The following is a 15,294-nucleotide window of genomic DNA, read 5'->3' as shown; positions in this document are numbered from 1 at the left end:
AACTGTTTTTGAATGTAGCATCATCGGAACAGATGCGACGGAGGCGAAGGAACTGAGAGAATGGGATGGAGTCCTTACAGGAAGCGGGGTGTGAGGAGCTGTAGTCGAGATAGCTGTGGGAGTCCGTGGGTTTGTAATGGATATTGGTGGACAGTCTATCACCAGAGATTGAGACAGAGAGGTCAAGGAAGGGAAGGGAAGTGTCAGAGATGGACCACGTGAAAATGATGGAGGGGTGGAGATTGGAAGCAAAATTAATAAATTTTTCCAAGTCCCGACGAGAGCATGAAGGAACAATTTCTCCTTCAACTCCTCTCACTTCCTCCAAATAAAAGGTGTGGCTATGGGTACCCGCATGGGCCCCAGCTATGCCTGTCTCTTTATGGGGTATGTGGAACATTCCTTGTTCCAGTCCTACTCCGGCCCCCTTCCACAACTCTTTCTCCGGTACATCAATGATTACTTCGGTGCCGCTTCATGCTCTCGTCGGGACTTGGAAAAATTTATTAATTTTGCTTCCAATCTCCACCCCTCCATCATTTTCACGTGGTCCATCTCTGACACTTCCCTTCCCTTCCTTGACCTCTCTGTCTCAATCTCTGGTGATAGATTGTCCACCAATATCCATTACAAACCCACCGACTCCCACAGCTATCTCGACTACAGCTCCTCACACCCCGCTTCCTGGAAGGACTCCATCCCATTCTCTCAGTTCCTTCGCCTCCGTCGCATCTGTTCCGATGATGCTACATTCAAAAACAGTTCCTCTGACATGTCCTCCTTCTTCCTTAACCGAGGTTTTCCACCCACGGTCGTTGACAGGGCCCTCAACCGTGTCCGGCCCATCTCCCGCGCATCCGCCCTCACGCCTTCTCCTCCCTCCCAGAAACATGATAGGGTCCCCCTTGTCCTCACTTATCACCCCACCAGCCTCCGCATTCAAAGGATCATCCTCCGCCATTTCCGCCAACTCCAGCATGATGCCACCACAAACACATCTTCCCTTCACCCCCCTTATCGGCATTCCGTAGGGATCGCTCCCTCCGGGACACCCTGGTCCACTCCTCCATCACCCCCTACTCCTCAACCCCCTCCTATGGCACCACCCCATGCCCATGCAAAAGATGCAACAACTGCCCCTTCACTTCCTCTCTCCTCACCGTCCAAGGACCCAAACACTCCTTTCAAGTGAAGCAGCATTTCACTTGCATTTCCCCCAACTTAGTCTACTGCATTCGTTGCTCCCAATGTGGTCTCCTCTACATTGGAGAGACCAAACGTAAACTGGGCGACCGCTTTGCAGAACACCTGCGGTCTGTCCGCAAGAATGACCCAAACCTCCCTGTCGCTTGACATTTTAACACTCCACCCTGCTCTCTTGCCCACATGTCTGTCCTTGGCTTGCTGCATTGTTCCAGTGAAGCCCAACGCAAACTGGAGGAACAACACCTCATCTTCCGACTAGGGACTTTACAGCCTTCTGGACTGAATATTGAATTCAACAACTTTAGGTCGTGAGCTCCCTCCCCCACCCCCACCCCCTTTCTGTTTCCCCCTTCCTTTTTTTTCCAATAAATTATAAAGATTTTCCTTTTCCCACCTATTTCCATTATATAAAAAAAAACCCACTAGAGCTATACCTTGAGTGCCCTACCATCCATTCTTAATTAGCACATTCGTTTAGATAATATCACCAACTTTAACTTTAACACCTATGAGTTCTATTGTACTATTGTCGTTGACATCTTTTGATGATCTGCTTCTATCACTGCTTGTTTGTCCCTACAACCACACCACCCCCCCCCCACCTCTCTCTCTCTCTCTATCTCTCCGCCCCCCACACACACACCTTAAACCAGCTTATATTTCAACTCTTTCTTGGACTCGAACTCAAGTTCTGTCCAAGGGTCATGAGGACTCGAAACGTCAACTCTTTTCTTCTCCGCCGATGCTGCCAGACCTGCTGAGTTTTTCCAGGTAATTCTGTTTTTGTTTTAGAGACCAGGTTATTGTTGTATTAATGCCACTCAATAGCACTGTCGACAACACCTTCCATTACTGGTGATTGAGAGCAGGTTGATAGGACAGTGATTTATCAGATTAGTGAAAAGGCCAGACCTGAGCAAACTAACACTTTGTTGAGTAGAATCCAGTGTTATAGCTGTACTGGAACAGCTTGGCTAGAGTCACGGCTAGTTCTGGAGGGCAAGTCATTAACACTGTAGCCAGGATTTTTTTGGGAGCCAAAGCCATTGGCATATTCATTGTATTCAACCATTACTTGATCTCACATGAGGTGAATTGGTTTGCCTCCACAACCAAGCTGCTACAGTACAGCCACAAACTGGCATCTACTTGACAATGTGGAAAATTGTCCAGGTATGTCCTGACTACAAAAAGCAGGATAAATCCAATCTGGCCAATTACTGACCCAACAGAATTAAATCACAATTGTTACTATTGGGGGCATTTCATCTTGCATCAGATAGGCTACAATAGAAATAAATGTTCACTGACTTGGAACAGGTAAGCAGGTCCAAATTCAATTCCTGTAAACAGATTGGTAAGAAGATGATTAAAGTTGAAATGTTCTCCTCTCCTGTGTTTCTTACCTGTTGTAAAAGATCCATTACCTACTTAACTAACAAATGAGGCATTCAATAAAGAAATCATTTACAAAATGTATCCAAATACTACACAGACTGCTACAATAATACAGGATATGTTATAAATCTGTCCCAAGTATTGGTCAGAGATTAACACAAATGAGATGCAATGAAATAGATGGTCATTCTGTCCATGAAGCAAGCTCTTTATCACAGCCTCAAAGCAGGTAGTGAGCCTTCATTAGCAGATGGCCTGTTATTTGGGAATGTGGCTGGATTTGGCACCTACCAGATCACTTGGCACTCTAACATTAGGCCATCTGACCTCACCAGGCAGGTTTATCCTCCACATGAACTGTAATCCTAATGCCATATGCTGTACTGGTCCTACATTTCTTTCCTTTACCGATATTTCTAAACTAGTCTTAACTTCCAGCACGCTCACTGCTGTAGTCACTAACTCCAGCAGTGCTTCCACAGCCTTATAGTTCACTGTGTAAAAAATAGTTTCACTGACTCTCTGCCCTAAATCACTTGCGTTTATCCAAGTCCTCTTTTTCCAGATCCTCAATCGCTGGAAACATGGAATAAGAGAAGGCTCTTTGACTCAAGTTGTTCCTCTGTGCCCATATTCATTGCATCATGGAATCCACCCAGCTTACTCCATCTCCCTGGTCACACATCAGAATGCTGTGTATATGTTTGTCTCCATAACAGTGACAACTCTTCAAACGCATTTGACTGTCAAGCTTTTTGGGAAGTATATTGAATGTGAAAAAATGCTTTTCGTTTTCCTCTGTATAACGTGAATTGCCTCTGGGATACACTTCCTTAGCCATCGAGTGCCTTCCAGACCTTCACTCTGTCTTGGTCAAGCCATTCAATCGCAGGGGCATCACAGCCAATCCTTAGTTTGTCTCCATCTCAATGTCCACAGGTGACAAAGGGGTCAGGGGATTTGGTCAGAGTGTGGGATTTCTGTCCCATTTCCTCCTCACATTAACCGGTGTACCGATTGTAACTCAGCTGTATCACTCTACCGGGCTGGGGTTGCTTAACTCAGCACAGGAGAAGAATGAACCATTGATGTTGTGTTTTATTCAACAGCCAGATGAGACCAAGATGATGAAAATGATGTTCCAGGATCAGTGCTGCGATCACTGTTGTTCCTCACTTACATAATGTTCCAGGATCAGAGCTGTGATCACTGTTGTTCCTCACTAACATGATGTTCCAGGATCAGTGCTGTGATCACTGTTGTTCCTCACTTACATAATGTTCCAGGATCAAAGCTGTGATCACTGTTGTTCCTCACTTACATGATGTTCCAGGATCAGTGCTGTGATCACTGTTGTTCCTCACTTACATAATGTTCCAGGATCAGTGCTGTGATCGCTATTGTTCCTCACTTACATGATGTTCCAGGATCAGTGCTGTGATCACTGTTGTTCCTCACTAACATGATGTTCCAGGATCAGTGCTGTGATCACTGTTGTTCCTCACTTATATAATGTTCCAGGATCAGAGCTGTGATCACTGTTGTTCCTCACTAACATGATGTTCCAGGATCAGTGCTGTGATCACTGTTGTTCCTCACTAACATGATGTTCCAGGATCAGAGCTGTGATCACTGTTGTTCCTCACTAACATGATGTTCCAGGATCAGTGCTGTGATCACTGTTGTTCCTCACTTACATAATGTTCCAGGATCAAAGCTGTGATCACTGTTGTTCCTCACTTACATGATGTTCCAGGATCAGTGCTGTGATCACTGTTGTTCCTCACTTACATAATGTTCCAGGATCAGAGCTGTGATCACTGTTGTTCCTCACTAACATGATGTTCCAGGATCAGTGCTGTGATCACTGTTGTTCCTCACTTACATGATGTTCCAGGATCAGTGCTGTGATCACTGTTGTTCCTCACTTACAGAATGTTCCAGGATCAGAGCTGTGATCACTATTGTTCCTCACTAACATGATGTTCCAGGATCAGTGCTGTGATCACTGTTGTTCCTCACTAATATGATGTTCCAGGATCAGAGCTGTGATCACTGTTGTTCCTCACTAACATGATGTTCCAGGATCAGTGCTGTGATCACTGTTGTTCCTCACTTACATAATGTTCCAGGATCAAAGCTGTGATCACTGTTGTTCCTCACTTACATGATGTTCCAGGATCAGTGCTGTGATCACTGTTGTTCCTCACTTACATAATGTTCCAGGATCAGTGCTGTGATCACTATTGTTTCTCACTTACATGATGTTCCAGGATCAGTGCTGTGATCACTGTTGTTCCTCACTTACATAATGTTCCAGGATCAGTGCTGTGATCACTGTTGTTCCTCACTAACATGATGTTCTAGGATCAGTGCTGTGATCACTGTTGTTCCTCACTTACATGATGTTCCAGGATCAGTGTTGTGATCACTGTTGTTCCTCACTTACATGATGTTCCAAGATCAGTGCTGTGATCACTGTTGTTCCTCACTAACATGGTGTTCCAGGATCAGTGCTGTGATCACTGTTGTTCCTCGCTTACATGATGTTCCAGGATCAGTGCTGTGATCACTGTTGTTCCTCGCTAACATGGTGTTCCAGGATCAGTGCTGTGATCAATGTTGTTCCTCACTAACATGGTGTTCCAGGATCAGTGCTGTGATCACTGTTGTTCCTCACTTACATAATGTTCCAGGATCAGTGCTGTGATCACTATTGTTCCTCACTTACATGATGTTCCAGGATCAGTGCTGTGATCACTGTTGTTCCTCACTTACATAATGTTGCAGGATCAGTGCTGTGATCACTGTTGTTCCTCACTAACATGATGTTCCAGGATCAGTGCTGTGATCACTGTTGTTCCTCACTAACATGATGTTCCAAGATCAGTGCTGTGATCACTGTTGTTCCTCACTAACATGATGTGCCAGGATCAGTGCTGTGATCACTGTTGTTCCTCACTTACATGATGTTCCAAGATCAGTGGTGTGATCACTGTTGTTCCTCGCTAACATGATGTTCCAGGATCAGTGCTGTGATCACTGTTGTTCCTCACTAACATGGTGTTCCAGGATCAGTGCTGTGATCACTGTTGTTCCTCACTAACATGATGTTCCAGGATCAGTGCTGTGATCACTGTTGTTCCTCACTAACATGATGTTCCAGGATCAGTGCTGTGATCACTGTTGTTCCTCACTAACATGATGTTCCAGGATCAGTGCTATGATCACTGTTGTTCCTCACTTACATGAACAATTTGGATTCAGGAATCAGAAGTGCAATTTCAATATTTGCAAGTGATACTAAATTGGACAGTATAGTAAATAAAAGAAGCCATTCATAAACTAGGCAGCATCTTGCATGCCCTCCAAGTGCTGTCATATATGGCTCTCCATGAGGTTAGCCACTCCCTCGGTGGAGGAGCTAATGTACACGTTGTAGTACATGAGCTGGGTGGCCTCCTCCATTCTTAGCCCATGACCGCACTGTTTCAAGGAACTCACATGTGGAAGCACGTCTTGTCGCTGGTTGATGCCTCGTTTCCATGACTCCGGAGAGCCTGCATCTGTGCCCAGCTCAGCAGGGTTGTATTGGTCCTCCATCCTTCAAGGGGACTGCCCACAGCTGCCTCTGCCTCTAGCACCTTCTCCTGCACGCTAGTGCCATTCACCCAGTGCCACCCTCTCTAACCACATACTAGGACCAATCGAGGTGACTGTAGCTGCACTGATGGAGGGTGTGCTTGTAAGGAGTGACCGTACTTGGTCCGAGCAATGCTATGGCTGCACTTCGTCCAGTGATGGTGAGGGATTTGATCTCATTACCTCAACACCTGTACCCAAGGAATACACAAGAGATGGAGAACAGAAGCCTCTGCAATGCTGTGACTTCCAATTGCGCCCCAGTCTTCTATATGCTGTTGGGTGAGCTCAAGTGCATTGCACCGCCTAACGTGTTGCGCTCTCCAATTGCTATTTCCTCCATAGATGTGGATTTTGCCTTCCCGACTTGCTCTTCATCAGTGATCTGGCGACGCCCATGCCTCCCTCCTCCATGACAGTGAGAACATCTAGGTAAGACCCCCTCCTCCTGTGTGAGCTGTCCCGCAGGCATTCTGAGCCTACTTCTCCCACAAGGACAAAAGAGGGAGTGATAAGGCCCTGCTGGATCTATGGCCAATGCCAACTGTCCCTGTTCATGGAAAGCTGCATGTTTCAGTGCTGACATTCTGAGGGAACAGTAAGTGTCCTAAGCACACACTGCTCCCATGTGCTAGAGCAGCAGGCACACTCAGGCTCCTCGGCTGGAGTGTCTGCTGGAGGATCAACACCCAGAGGCCTGTCCTGAGGACAATGTTCAACATTGCACTCATCTTTCAGAGAGAATCAGGTCAGTGGACCTCTTTCAAACTGGAATAAAAACAGAAAATGCTGGAAAAACTCAGGAGGTCTGACAGCATCTGCGGAGAGAGAAGCAGAGTTAACGTTTCAAGTCTGTCTGAACCTTCTTCAGAGCTCCCACTTCTCTTCCTGGACTTTGTTTCTGTGGTCCATCTGCTTATTGTGTCAACATCCAGGCCTGCCTGGTCTGGGAGAGGGGCCTCCCACCCTTCTTCTCTCTCACAGTCTCGAGGGAAACCTCCAGGTGCAAGGGCTGCCCTCCCCTGGGTTCCAGGTCTCTGCCTCTGCAGGGAAGCCACGACCCAGGGTCTCCAATCAAGCCCCGAGGAAACCTCTGAAAGGGGATTTGAAGACACTCTCCTTGAGGTCCCGTCACAGCACTCACCCACACCCTCCGCCAGTGCAGAGGCACACACCTCATTGGGGCCTAGCTTTAGAGTAGCCTCGGGATCACAGTCTGGTGAGCACATCGCACTTTCTGATCCACATCAGGCGGCAACTGAGACTTCCCAGGTGTCCGGCACTCGGAGGGCTGCTGGAGGCCAGAAGCTTGCTGAGTCCGAGTCAGATGACGAGCCTCTGGACTCGGTCATGTCACAGTTGCTGGAGCTGCAAAGGCAAACTCAGGAACATCAGGAAGGGATGTCTGCTGCACTCCTCAGATTGCAAGGCACGATGGAGGAGTGTGTCTACTTCAGGCTGAGGTGATAGTGCCGGCATGCCAACGCACCGAGGTAGGATGGCAGTCACCACGGAGACCTTGGTTGAGGACGTCACTCCTGCACTGCTCCGCAGGCTGAACTCCATAGGTGACACCATTGTTGGCCTCCAACAGTGTGTAAATGAGAGGGGTGTGGGGCAGCTTGATCTCACTCCAACTGCCCCCTTCTCCTCAAGGAGTCAGCCAGGGGTCCTTGGGCACCCATAGGGAGGAGGATCAGCAAGTGCACACCCCAGGATCATCCGAGGTGCCTCCAGGTGTGTCCAGCCCATCCGAATCCCCAACAGCTCCAGTTCCACAGCTCGAGGAGGGTGCCACTGTCATACAGCAGGTCCCTGAAAGCAGGGCGGGACCCTCCAAGTCTTGGCCCTCCAGAGGACGCCTGTCAAGGTCATCACAGACAGGGCGTAGCAGGCTGCCTTCACTTCTGCTGTGGATATCCGGGGACCACCAATTCCAGGTTTAGGAATGTTAAGAAGGTGAACACCTGGGCACGAGGTACATAATGTTCACTATTGTCAATAAACTCCCAAGAATGTCTCCCTGTCTATGGCTCCTTGTTCTGATGAGCAGTGTTCATGTCACTCAGGCGTGAAACCTCTCTGCACAAGATTAAAGTGCGGGTCTCAGTTTCTAGAAATTAGAGATAGTTTAAGTAAGTTATATTTGTATTTGTGGGTGTTAGGAATGAGTTTCAGCCTTAATTTTTGTTAAGGGCAAACAGAGTGCAGCCGACTAACTGAGTGAAGACTTGGATTTGGTGAGAGAGGGAGTTCAGTGAAGGGGAGAAGAAGTTGTTTGTTTCCTCTTTCTATCTTTCTCACCCGAAAGAAATTGGTTCTAGCTCTACTACAGGGAAAGAAGCTAGCTGTTTGGTGAGTATCTGGTAAGTTCCATTAAATCCGTAAGGTTTAAAATAGTACAAAATTTGATGGAAAAGTTAATAAAATATATAAGAAAGCAACAGTAAATAAGTGATTAACATAATTAAGTAATTATTTAAAACACATGAACGATAGCAGGGCAGGTGATGTGTCAAGGCTGCTGCATGTGGGAGCTCCTGGATAACACTGTGATCCAGAGCAAACAACGTCTGCAGTAAGTGTTTGCGGCTTGAGGAACTTCAGCTCAGAGTCATTGAGCTGGAGGCTGAGCTGCAGACGCTGCAATACATCAAGGAGGGGGAAAGTTACCTGGAAAAGCTTTATACCAAGAGGCAGTCACACCATTTAGGATAAGGTCTTCTGATTTAGTCACCGGCCAGGGACAGGAGGGTGTGACTGCAAGTGATGCAGGTAAGGGATCTTCACCCAAGAGAATGAGGATGAAGGTAAGGAACTCAGGGAGAGAGACTGCGATGTTCTTGAGCAAATTGATATAGGGAGTGACAAGGTATTGCAGGTGTTGGCAGGCTTAAAAGTGGACAAATCACCAGTTCCAGATGATTTGTGTCCCAGACTGCTGAGGGAGGCAAAGGAGGAGATCACAGGGGCTCTGACCCAAATTTTTATCCCTCTCTGGCCACAGGGGAAGTGCCAGAGGACTGGAGGACAGCTAATGTGGTTCCGCTATTTAAGAAGGGTTGTAGAGATAAGCCAGGGAACTACAGGCCAGTGAGTCTCACGTCAGTGGTAGGGAAACTATTGGAGAAAATTCTGAAGGAGAGAATCTATCTCCACTTGGAGAGGCAAGGTTTGATCAGGGATAGACAGCATGGTTTGTCAGAGGGAGGTCATGCCTAACAAATTTGATTGAATTTTTAGAGGAGGTGACCAGGTGTGTAGATGAGGGTAGTGCAGTTGATGTAGTTTATATGGATTTCGGCAAGGTACCACAAGGGAGAATTATAAAGAAGGCAAATGCACATGGGATACAGAGTAATTTGATAAGGTGGATTCAAAATTGGCTTAGTTGTAGGAGACAGAGGGTGATGATAGAAGGCTGCTTTAGTGACTGGAAGCCAGTGTCCAGGGGCATACCACAGGGATCTGTGCTGGGACCCCAATTATTTGTCATTTATATAAACAATATAGATGACTATGTGGGGGTAGGATTAGTAAGTTTGCAGATGACACAAAGATTGGTCGGGTGGTTAACAGTGAGGTTGAGTGTCTTGGGCTACAGGAAGATATAGACGGGATGGTCAAATGGGCAGATAAGTGGCAGATGGAATTTAACCCTGAAAAGTGTGAGGTGATACATTTTGGAAGGAGTAATTTGACAAGGAAGTATTCAATGAATGGCATGACACTAGGAAGTTCTGAGGAACAAAGGGACCTTGGCGTGTGTGTCCATAGATCTCTGAAGGCGGAGGGGCATGTTAGTGGGGTGGTGAAAAAGACCAATGGGATACTTGCCTTTATCAATCGAGGCATAGATTACAAAAGTAGGGAGGTCATGTTGGAGTTGGATAGAACCTTGGCGAGGCCACAGCTGGAGTACTGTGTGCAGTTCTTGTCGCCACATTATAGGAAGGATATGGTTGCACTGGAGGTGGTGCAGAGGATATTCACCAGGATGTTGCCTGGGATGAAACATTTAAGTTATGAAGAGAGGTTGGATAGACTTAGGTTGTTTTTGTTGGAGCAGAGAAGACTGAGGGGCAACCTGATCGAGGCGTACAAGATTATGAGGGGCAAGGACAGGGTGGATAGGGAGCAGATGTTCCCCTTAGTTGATGGGTCAGTCATGAGGGGACATAAGTTCAAGGTTAGGGGCAGGAGGTGACGGTTTGGAATGCGCTGCCTGGGAGGGTGGTGGAGGCGGGTTGCCTCACATCCTTTAAAAAGTACCTGGATGAGCACTTGGCACGTCATAACATTCAAGGCTATGGGCCAAGTGCTGGTAAATGGGATTAGGTAGGTAGGTCAGTTGTTTCTCACGTGTCGGTGCAGACTTGATGGGCCGAAGGGCCTCTTCTGCACTGTGATTCAGTGATACTCCAGCTGTGGTCTCACCAAAGCCCTGTATTTTTTTTTCATTCATTCATGGGCTGTAGGCACCACTGGCTGGGCCAGCATTTATCGCCCATCCCTAGTTGCTCTTGAGCTGCTTTCTTGAACCGCTGCAGTCCATGTGGTGTAGGTACATCCACGGTGCTGTTAGGAAGGGAGTCCCAGGATTTTGGCCCAGTAACTGAGAAGGAACGGTGATATATTTCCAAGTCAGGATGGTGAGTGACTTGGAGGGGAACTTCCAGGTGATGGTGTTCCCATCTGTCTGCTGCCCTTGTCCTTCTAGATGGTAGCGGTCGTAGGTTCAGAAGGTGCTGTCTAAGGAGCCTTGGTGCATTCCTGCAGTGCATCTTGTAGATGGTATACACACTGCCAGTGTGCATTGGTGGTGGAGAGAGTGAATGTTTGTGGATGTGGTGCCAATCAAGCAGGCTGTTTCGTCCTGGACAGTGTCAAGCTTCTTGAGTATTGTCGGAGCTGCACCCATCCAGGCAAGTGGGGAGTATTCCATCACACTCCTGACTTGTGCCTTGTAGATGGTGGACAGGCTTTGGGGAGTCAGGAGGTGAGTTACTCGCTGAAGGATTCCTAGCCTCCGACCTGCTCTTGTAGCCACAGTATTTATATGGCTAGTCCAGTTCAGTTTCTGGTCAATATCCACCAGGATGTTGATAGTGGAGGATTCAGCGATGGAAATGCCATTGAATATCAAGGGACATTCCAGGCCTCTGCAAATGTCCCAAACCCCTGCCAGCAAGCAGGCAACACAGCCTTCAGAAATCAGTGTCAATCCCCCTCACTATACTGTCTCCTACTACTACTGCAATCATTCCCTCCCCCACCCCACAACACCACCCCCCCCCCCCCCCCCCCCCCCCCCCACCCCCCGCCACTGCAACTTGGATGGCTTCCTACACCACGGTGCCATGATTGTTCATCCATCCTGCAGTCCGCACTCTCATCCAAACCGGCTGAGAACCTCAAACCTGCTGGACAATTGCAGAGGCTCACACTTCTGTGCTGCTGCCATCTGAGACCCCTTACCTGCCTCAACTGCAGTCACACCCTGTTGTCCCTTACTACTTTCCAAATCAGATAACCATATTCTAAGGAGATGTGTCGCAGTGTCTGCAGCTCAGCCTCCAGCTCAATGACTCTGAGCTGAAGCTCCTCAAGCTGCAGACGTGTTTGTCCTGGATCACACTGGCACCCAGGAGCTCCAAGATGCTGCAGCCATGACACAACACCTGTCCTGCCATCCTACGAACATATGGATTAGGAGCAGGAGTAGGCCACTCGGCCCCTTGTGCCTGTTCCGCCATTCAATGAGATCATAGCTGATCTGAATGTAACCTCAACCCCACATCCCTGCCTACCTCCGATAACCTTTCACCCCCTTGTTAATCAAGAATCTACCTAGCTCTGCCTTAAAAATATTCAAAGACTACTTCCAGGAAGAGAGTTCCAAACAGTCAGGACCTTCTGAGAGAAAAAAATTCTCCTCATCTCTGTCTTAAATGAGCGACCCCTTATTTTTAAACAGTGACCCCAAGTTCCAGATTCTCCCACAAGAGGAAACATCCTCTCCAAATCCACCCTGTCAAGGCCCTTCAGGGTCTTAAAGGTTTCAATTAAGTTGCCTCTTACTCTTCTAAACTCCAGTGGATACAAGCCTAGTCTGCCCAACCTTTCCTCATGAGACTACCAGTCCTTATGTGTTTTATTAACTACTTAATTAATTTATTCAATTATTTATTTTATTTACAGTAAATCCCACCATTTGCATCTTCCTGATTCGCCTTTCCACTTACCCGTGTGTTGTACTCTGTCCGCCACTTCACCTATTGCCTGAGCAATGTTCAGTTATTGATGGTTTCCACTTACCCGTGTGTTGTACTCTTATTGATGGTTTCCACTTACCCGTGTGTTGTACTCTGTCCGCTGCTTCACCCATTGCCTGAGCAATGTTCAGTTATCCGCAGTTTCCACTTACCCGTGTGTTGTACTCTGTCCGCCACTTCACCCATTGCCTGAGCAATGTTCGATTATCCGCAGTTTCCACTTACCCGTGTGTTGTACTCTGTCCGCCACTTCACCCATTGCCTGAGCAATGTTCAGTTATCCGCAGTTTCTACTTACCCGTGTGTTGTACTCTGTCCGCCACTTCACCCATTGCCTGAGCAATGTTCAGTTATCCGCAGTTTCTACTTACCCGTGTGTTGTACTCTGTCCGCCACTTCACCCATTGCCTGAGCAACGTTCAGTTATCCGCAGTTTCTACTTACCCGTGTGTTGTACTCTGTCCGCCACTTCACCCATTGCCTGAGCAATGTTCGATTATCCGCAGTTTCCACTTACCCGTGTGTTGTACTCTGTCCGCTGCTTCACCCATTGCCTGAGCAATGTTCAGTTATCCGCAGTCTCCACCTGTTCAGGCACCTTCACTTTCTGCATCACGAACGGGCAGTTTCCACCTCGACCAGAGGGGCTGCAGAGGGCCTCCCTTTGGCCCTGCAGCCTCCGCGCAGACTTCCTGCCATCCTTAATCAGATGGTGAACCCCTCCCTGCCATTAATTGGCATGGCCCTTTGAAAACCCAGGGTGGGCAGGTCAGGGACAAGGCGTGGGGGGATGGGACCTTGAACTGAACAGGAGGGCAGCTTCACAACCCAGAATTGAAAATCCCGGCCATACTCTCAGCATACTTAAACAAATGGGAAGTGTTTTTAGTTTTCTGCAGTGACTGGGCAGGTGGTGTACATAAAGCATCAGCGAGAAGATCAAACCAACATGGTTTTTGGGCCACATTAACAACAGCCACCTTAACAAGAGGCTACAAGTGACTAAAAGACTCTGAGGCAGCCCTTCAGTGAGGAAGGGAGTGAATTCATCTGGCTGCTACATCAAGCCGGTCGACAGTAGAAACCAGGGTGGTGGTGCAAAGGTGGGAAGAGTGGGTTAGAGTATTTCTTTTATATATGTCCGGGCAAAATACCTAACTGTCATTTGCAGTGACACCACTGTGATGAAACAATACTCAAATCCTCCGGGTCTTCTGCTTTCTCACCAGCCAAAAATATAATTTACCAAAATATCTGTCACCAAAACTAATACCCGATTCAATATGAAATCTTCGCTGATGCATTGCTCAGCGGCTCCCCTGTCTGTTGTACAAAAGATACTGCACCATAAAACTGCCCAAGCCAATGCTGCCCTCCCGTGGCTGGAACCTATCTAATTGAGTCCTACTCAAAAGCACGTTCCCCTTTCGCGATTTCGTCGTTTGAGAGATTTTGCAGAAACGTAACCCCCGCAAACAGCACGACTTTGCTATATTCTATTAATTTGCCACAAATTCCACTCCTTAATTCTACTAACCTTAAGAATAGAATAGACCTTAACCACTCAGCAAACAGTTAGCTTCTTCCCTGTAGTAGAGTAATAACCAATTCATACAGGATGAAAAAGTTAGAAACATAAAGGAGCACTTCCTTCCCCAAATCCCTTAACTCACCAAACTCCCAGCACTCTGTTGAGGTCACACTGAGAACTCTGAAATTATATGTTCTGAAACTAAAGGGTCTAGCTGAGCCCAGCTACAGAAAAAAACAGCTCAAGCCAGTTTCTTTAATTAACTATCTACAGCTGCACCCCAGTGGATAGCTTCTATCTCCCTGCTTGGACACCTAGGAAAAGAAACTTACTTCTTTGGCCAAGCTTTTGACCATCTGTCCATTTGACCATCACATCATCTTACGTAGCTCACACGAGAATTTGGAGCAGGAGTAGTCCTGCTTGCTGTGGTAACTTGCTTTCTATAACGTCCCTGTGAAGCCCATTGGGTCATTTTAATGTTAAAGGCGCCATACAAGTTATTGTTGTAGGTGTGAAATAGCCATACTAGCGTAGATTCTTTTTGAAAACAAAATCAATGAATTAAACTAAAAATCAGAGTGGGTGGGGTGGGGGTGACAGCCCCCCTGGTCGGGCCACTGTAACCAAAACCAAAAACATGGAAGGAAACTTACAAAACCAAGCCAAATGTCATTTCCGGGGGTGATGACGCACCCCAGACCCTGCGGTGCCCGCTGATCGCGGAAGGACTCAGTGTACCGGCGGACACTGCGTGCTCCCTCTCCAGGGCCACGCAGCCATGAACATAGCCGCGTCCGAGGGGCAGACAGTCGGGTCTGGCTACACCAGTGTATTCGTACAACAGGGCGTTATTATACTCGTCACGAGTTAGTTAACGGTCAGTGTGTTCATTAATCGTCAATGAGTTAGTTGGTGGTTAGTTGGTTACCACGGTTGGTGAATGTTTACTGGTGACTTAGTTAACACTTAGCTCTTTTAAAGCCAACCAGGTAAACCAAATTAACAAAATGAGGGATAAAATAAACACAGCCCCTAAGTTAGGTTAGCTGTAAAGCCAAAGGCAAAGTTTAAAGAAAATTTACAAACATCAAATCAAAATGGGCTTAAGGGGGTCGATAAAGCACCCCAGCCCCTCCCCCTCCCCGCGGTGCCCACCGGCCACGGAAAGGCCTCGGCGGCGCCGGCAGACACCGCCTGCTCCGTCTCCAAGGACACCCGGCCGCGAACGGAGCCGCAATA

The 15,294-nt window shown here is 47.5% G+C and overlaps 1 protein-coding gene across 1 annotated transcript in view; it reads right to left on the bottom strand.

Moving 5' to 3' along the window:
* LOC121279949 (disintegrin and metalloproteinase domain-containing protein 12-like) overlaps positions 1–12,660 on the bottom strand; it is a 375,022-nt gene extending 362,362 nt beyond the window's left edge. Inside the window, exon 1 of the mRNA XM_041191570.1 lies at positions 12,601–12,660. Within this exon, the coding sequence (XP_041047504.1) occupies positions 12,601–12,634 (34 nt within the window). The 5' untranslated portion in view covers positions 12,635–12,660. The remainder of the gene's footprint in view (positions 1–12,600) is intronic.
* Positions 12,661–15,294: the final 2,634 nt, after the last annotated feature.

This window comes from Carcharodon carcharias, chromosome 1 (assembly GCF_017639515.1).
Source record: "Carcharodon carcharias isolate sCarCar2 chromosome 1, sCarCar2.pri, whole genome shotgun sequence".
NCBI lineage: Eukaryota > Metazoa > Chordata > Chondrichthyes > Lamniformes > Lamnidae > Carcharodon > Carcharodon carcharias.
The sequence above is the reverse complement of the archived record's forward strand: the minus strand, read 5'-3'. Positions and strand labels throughout refer to the sequence as shown.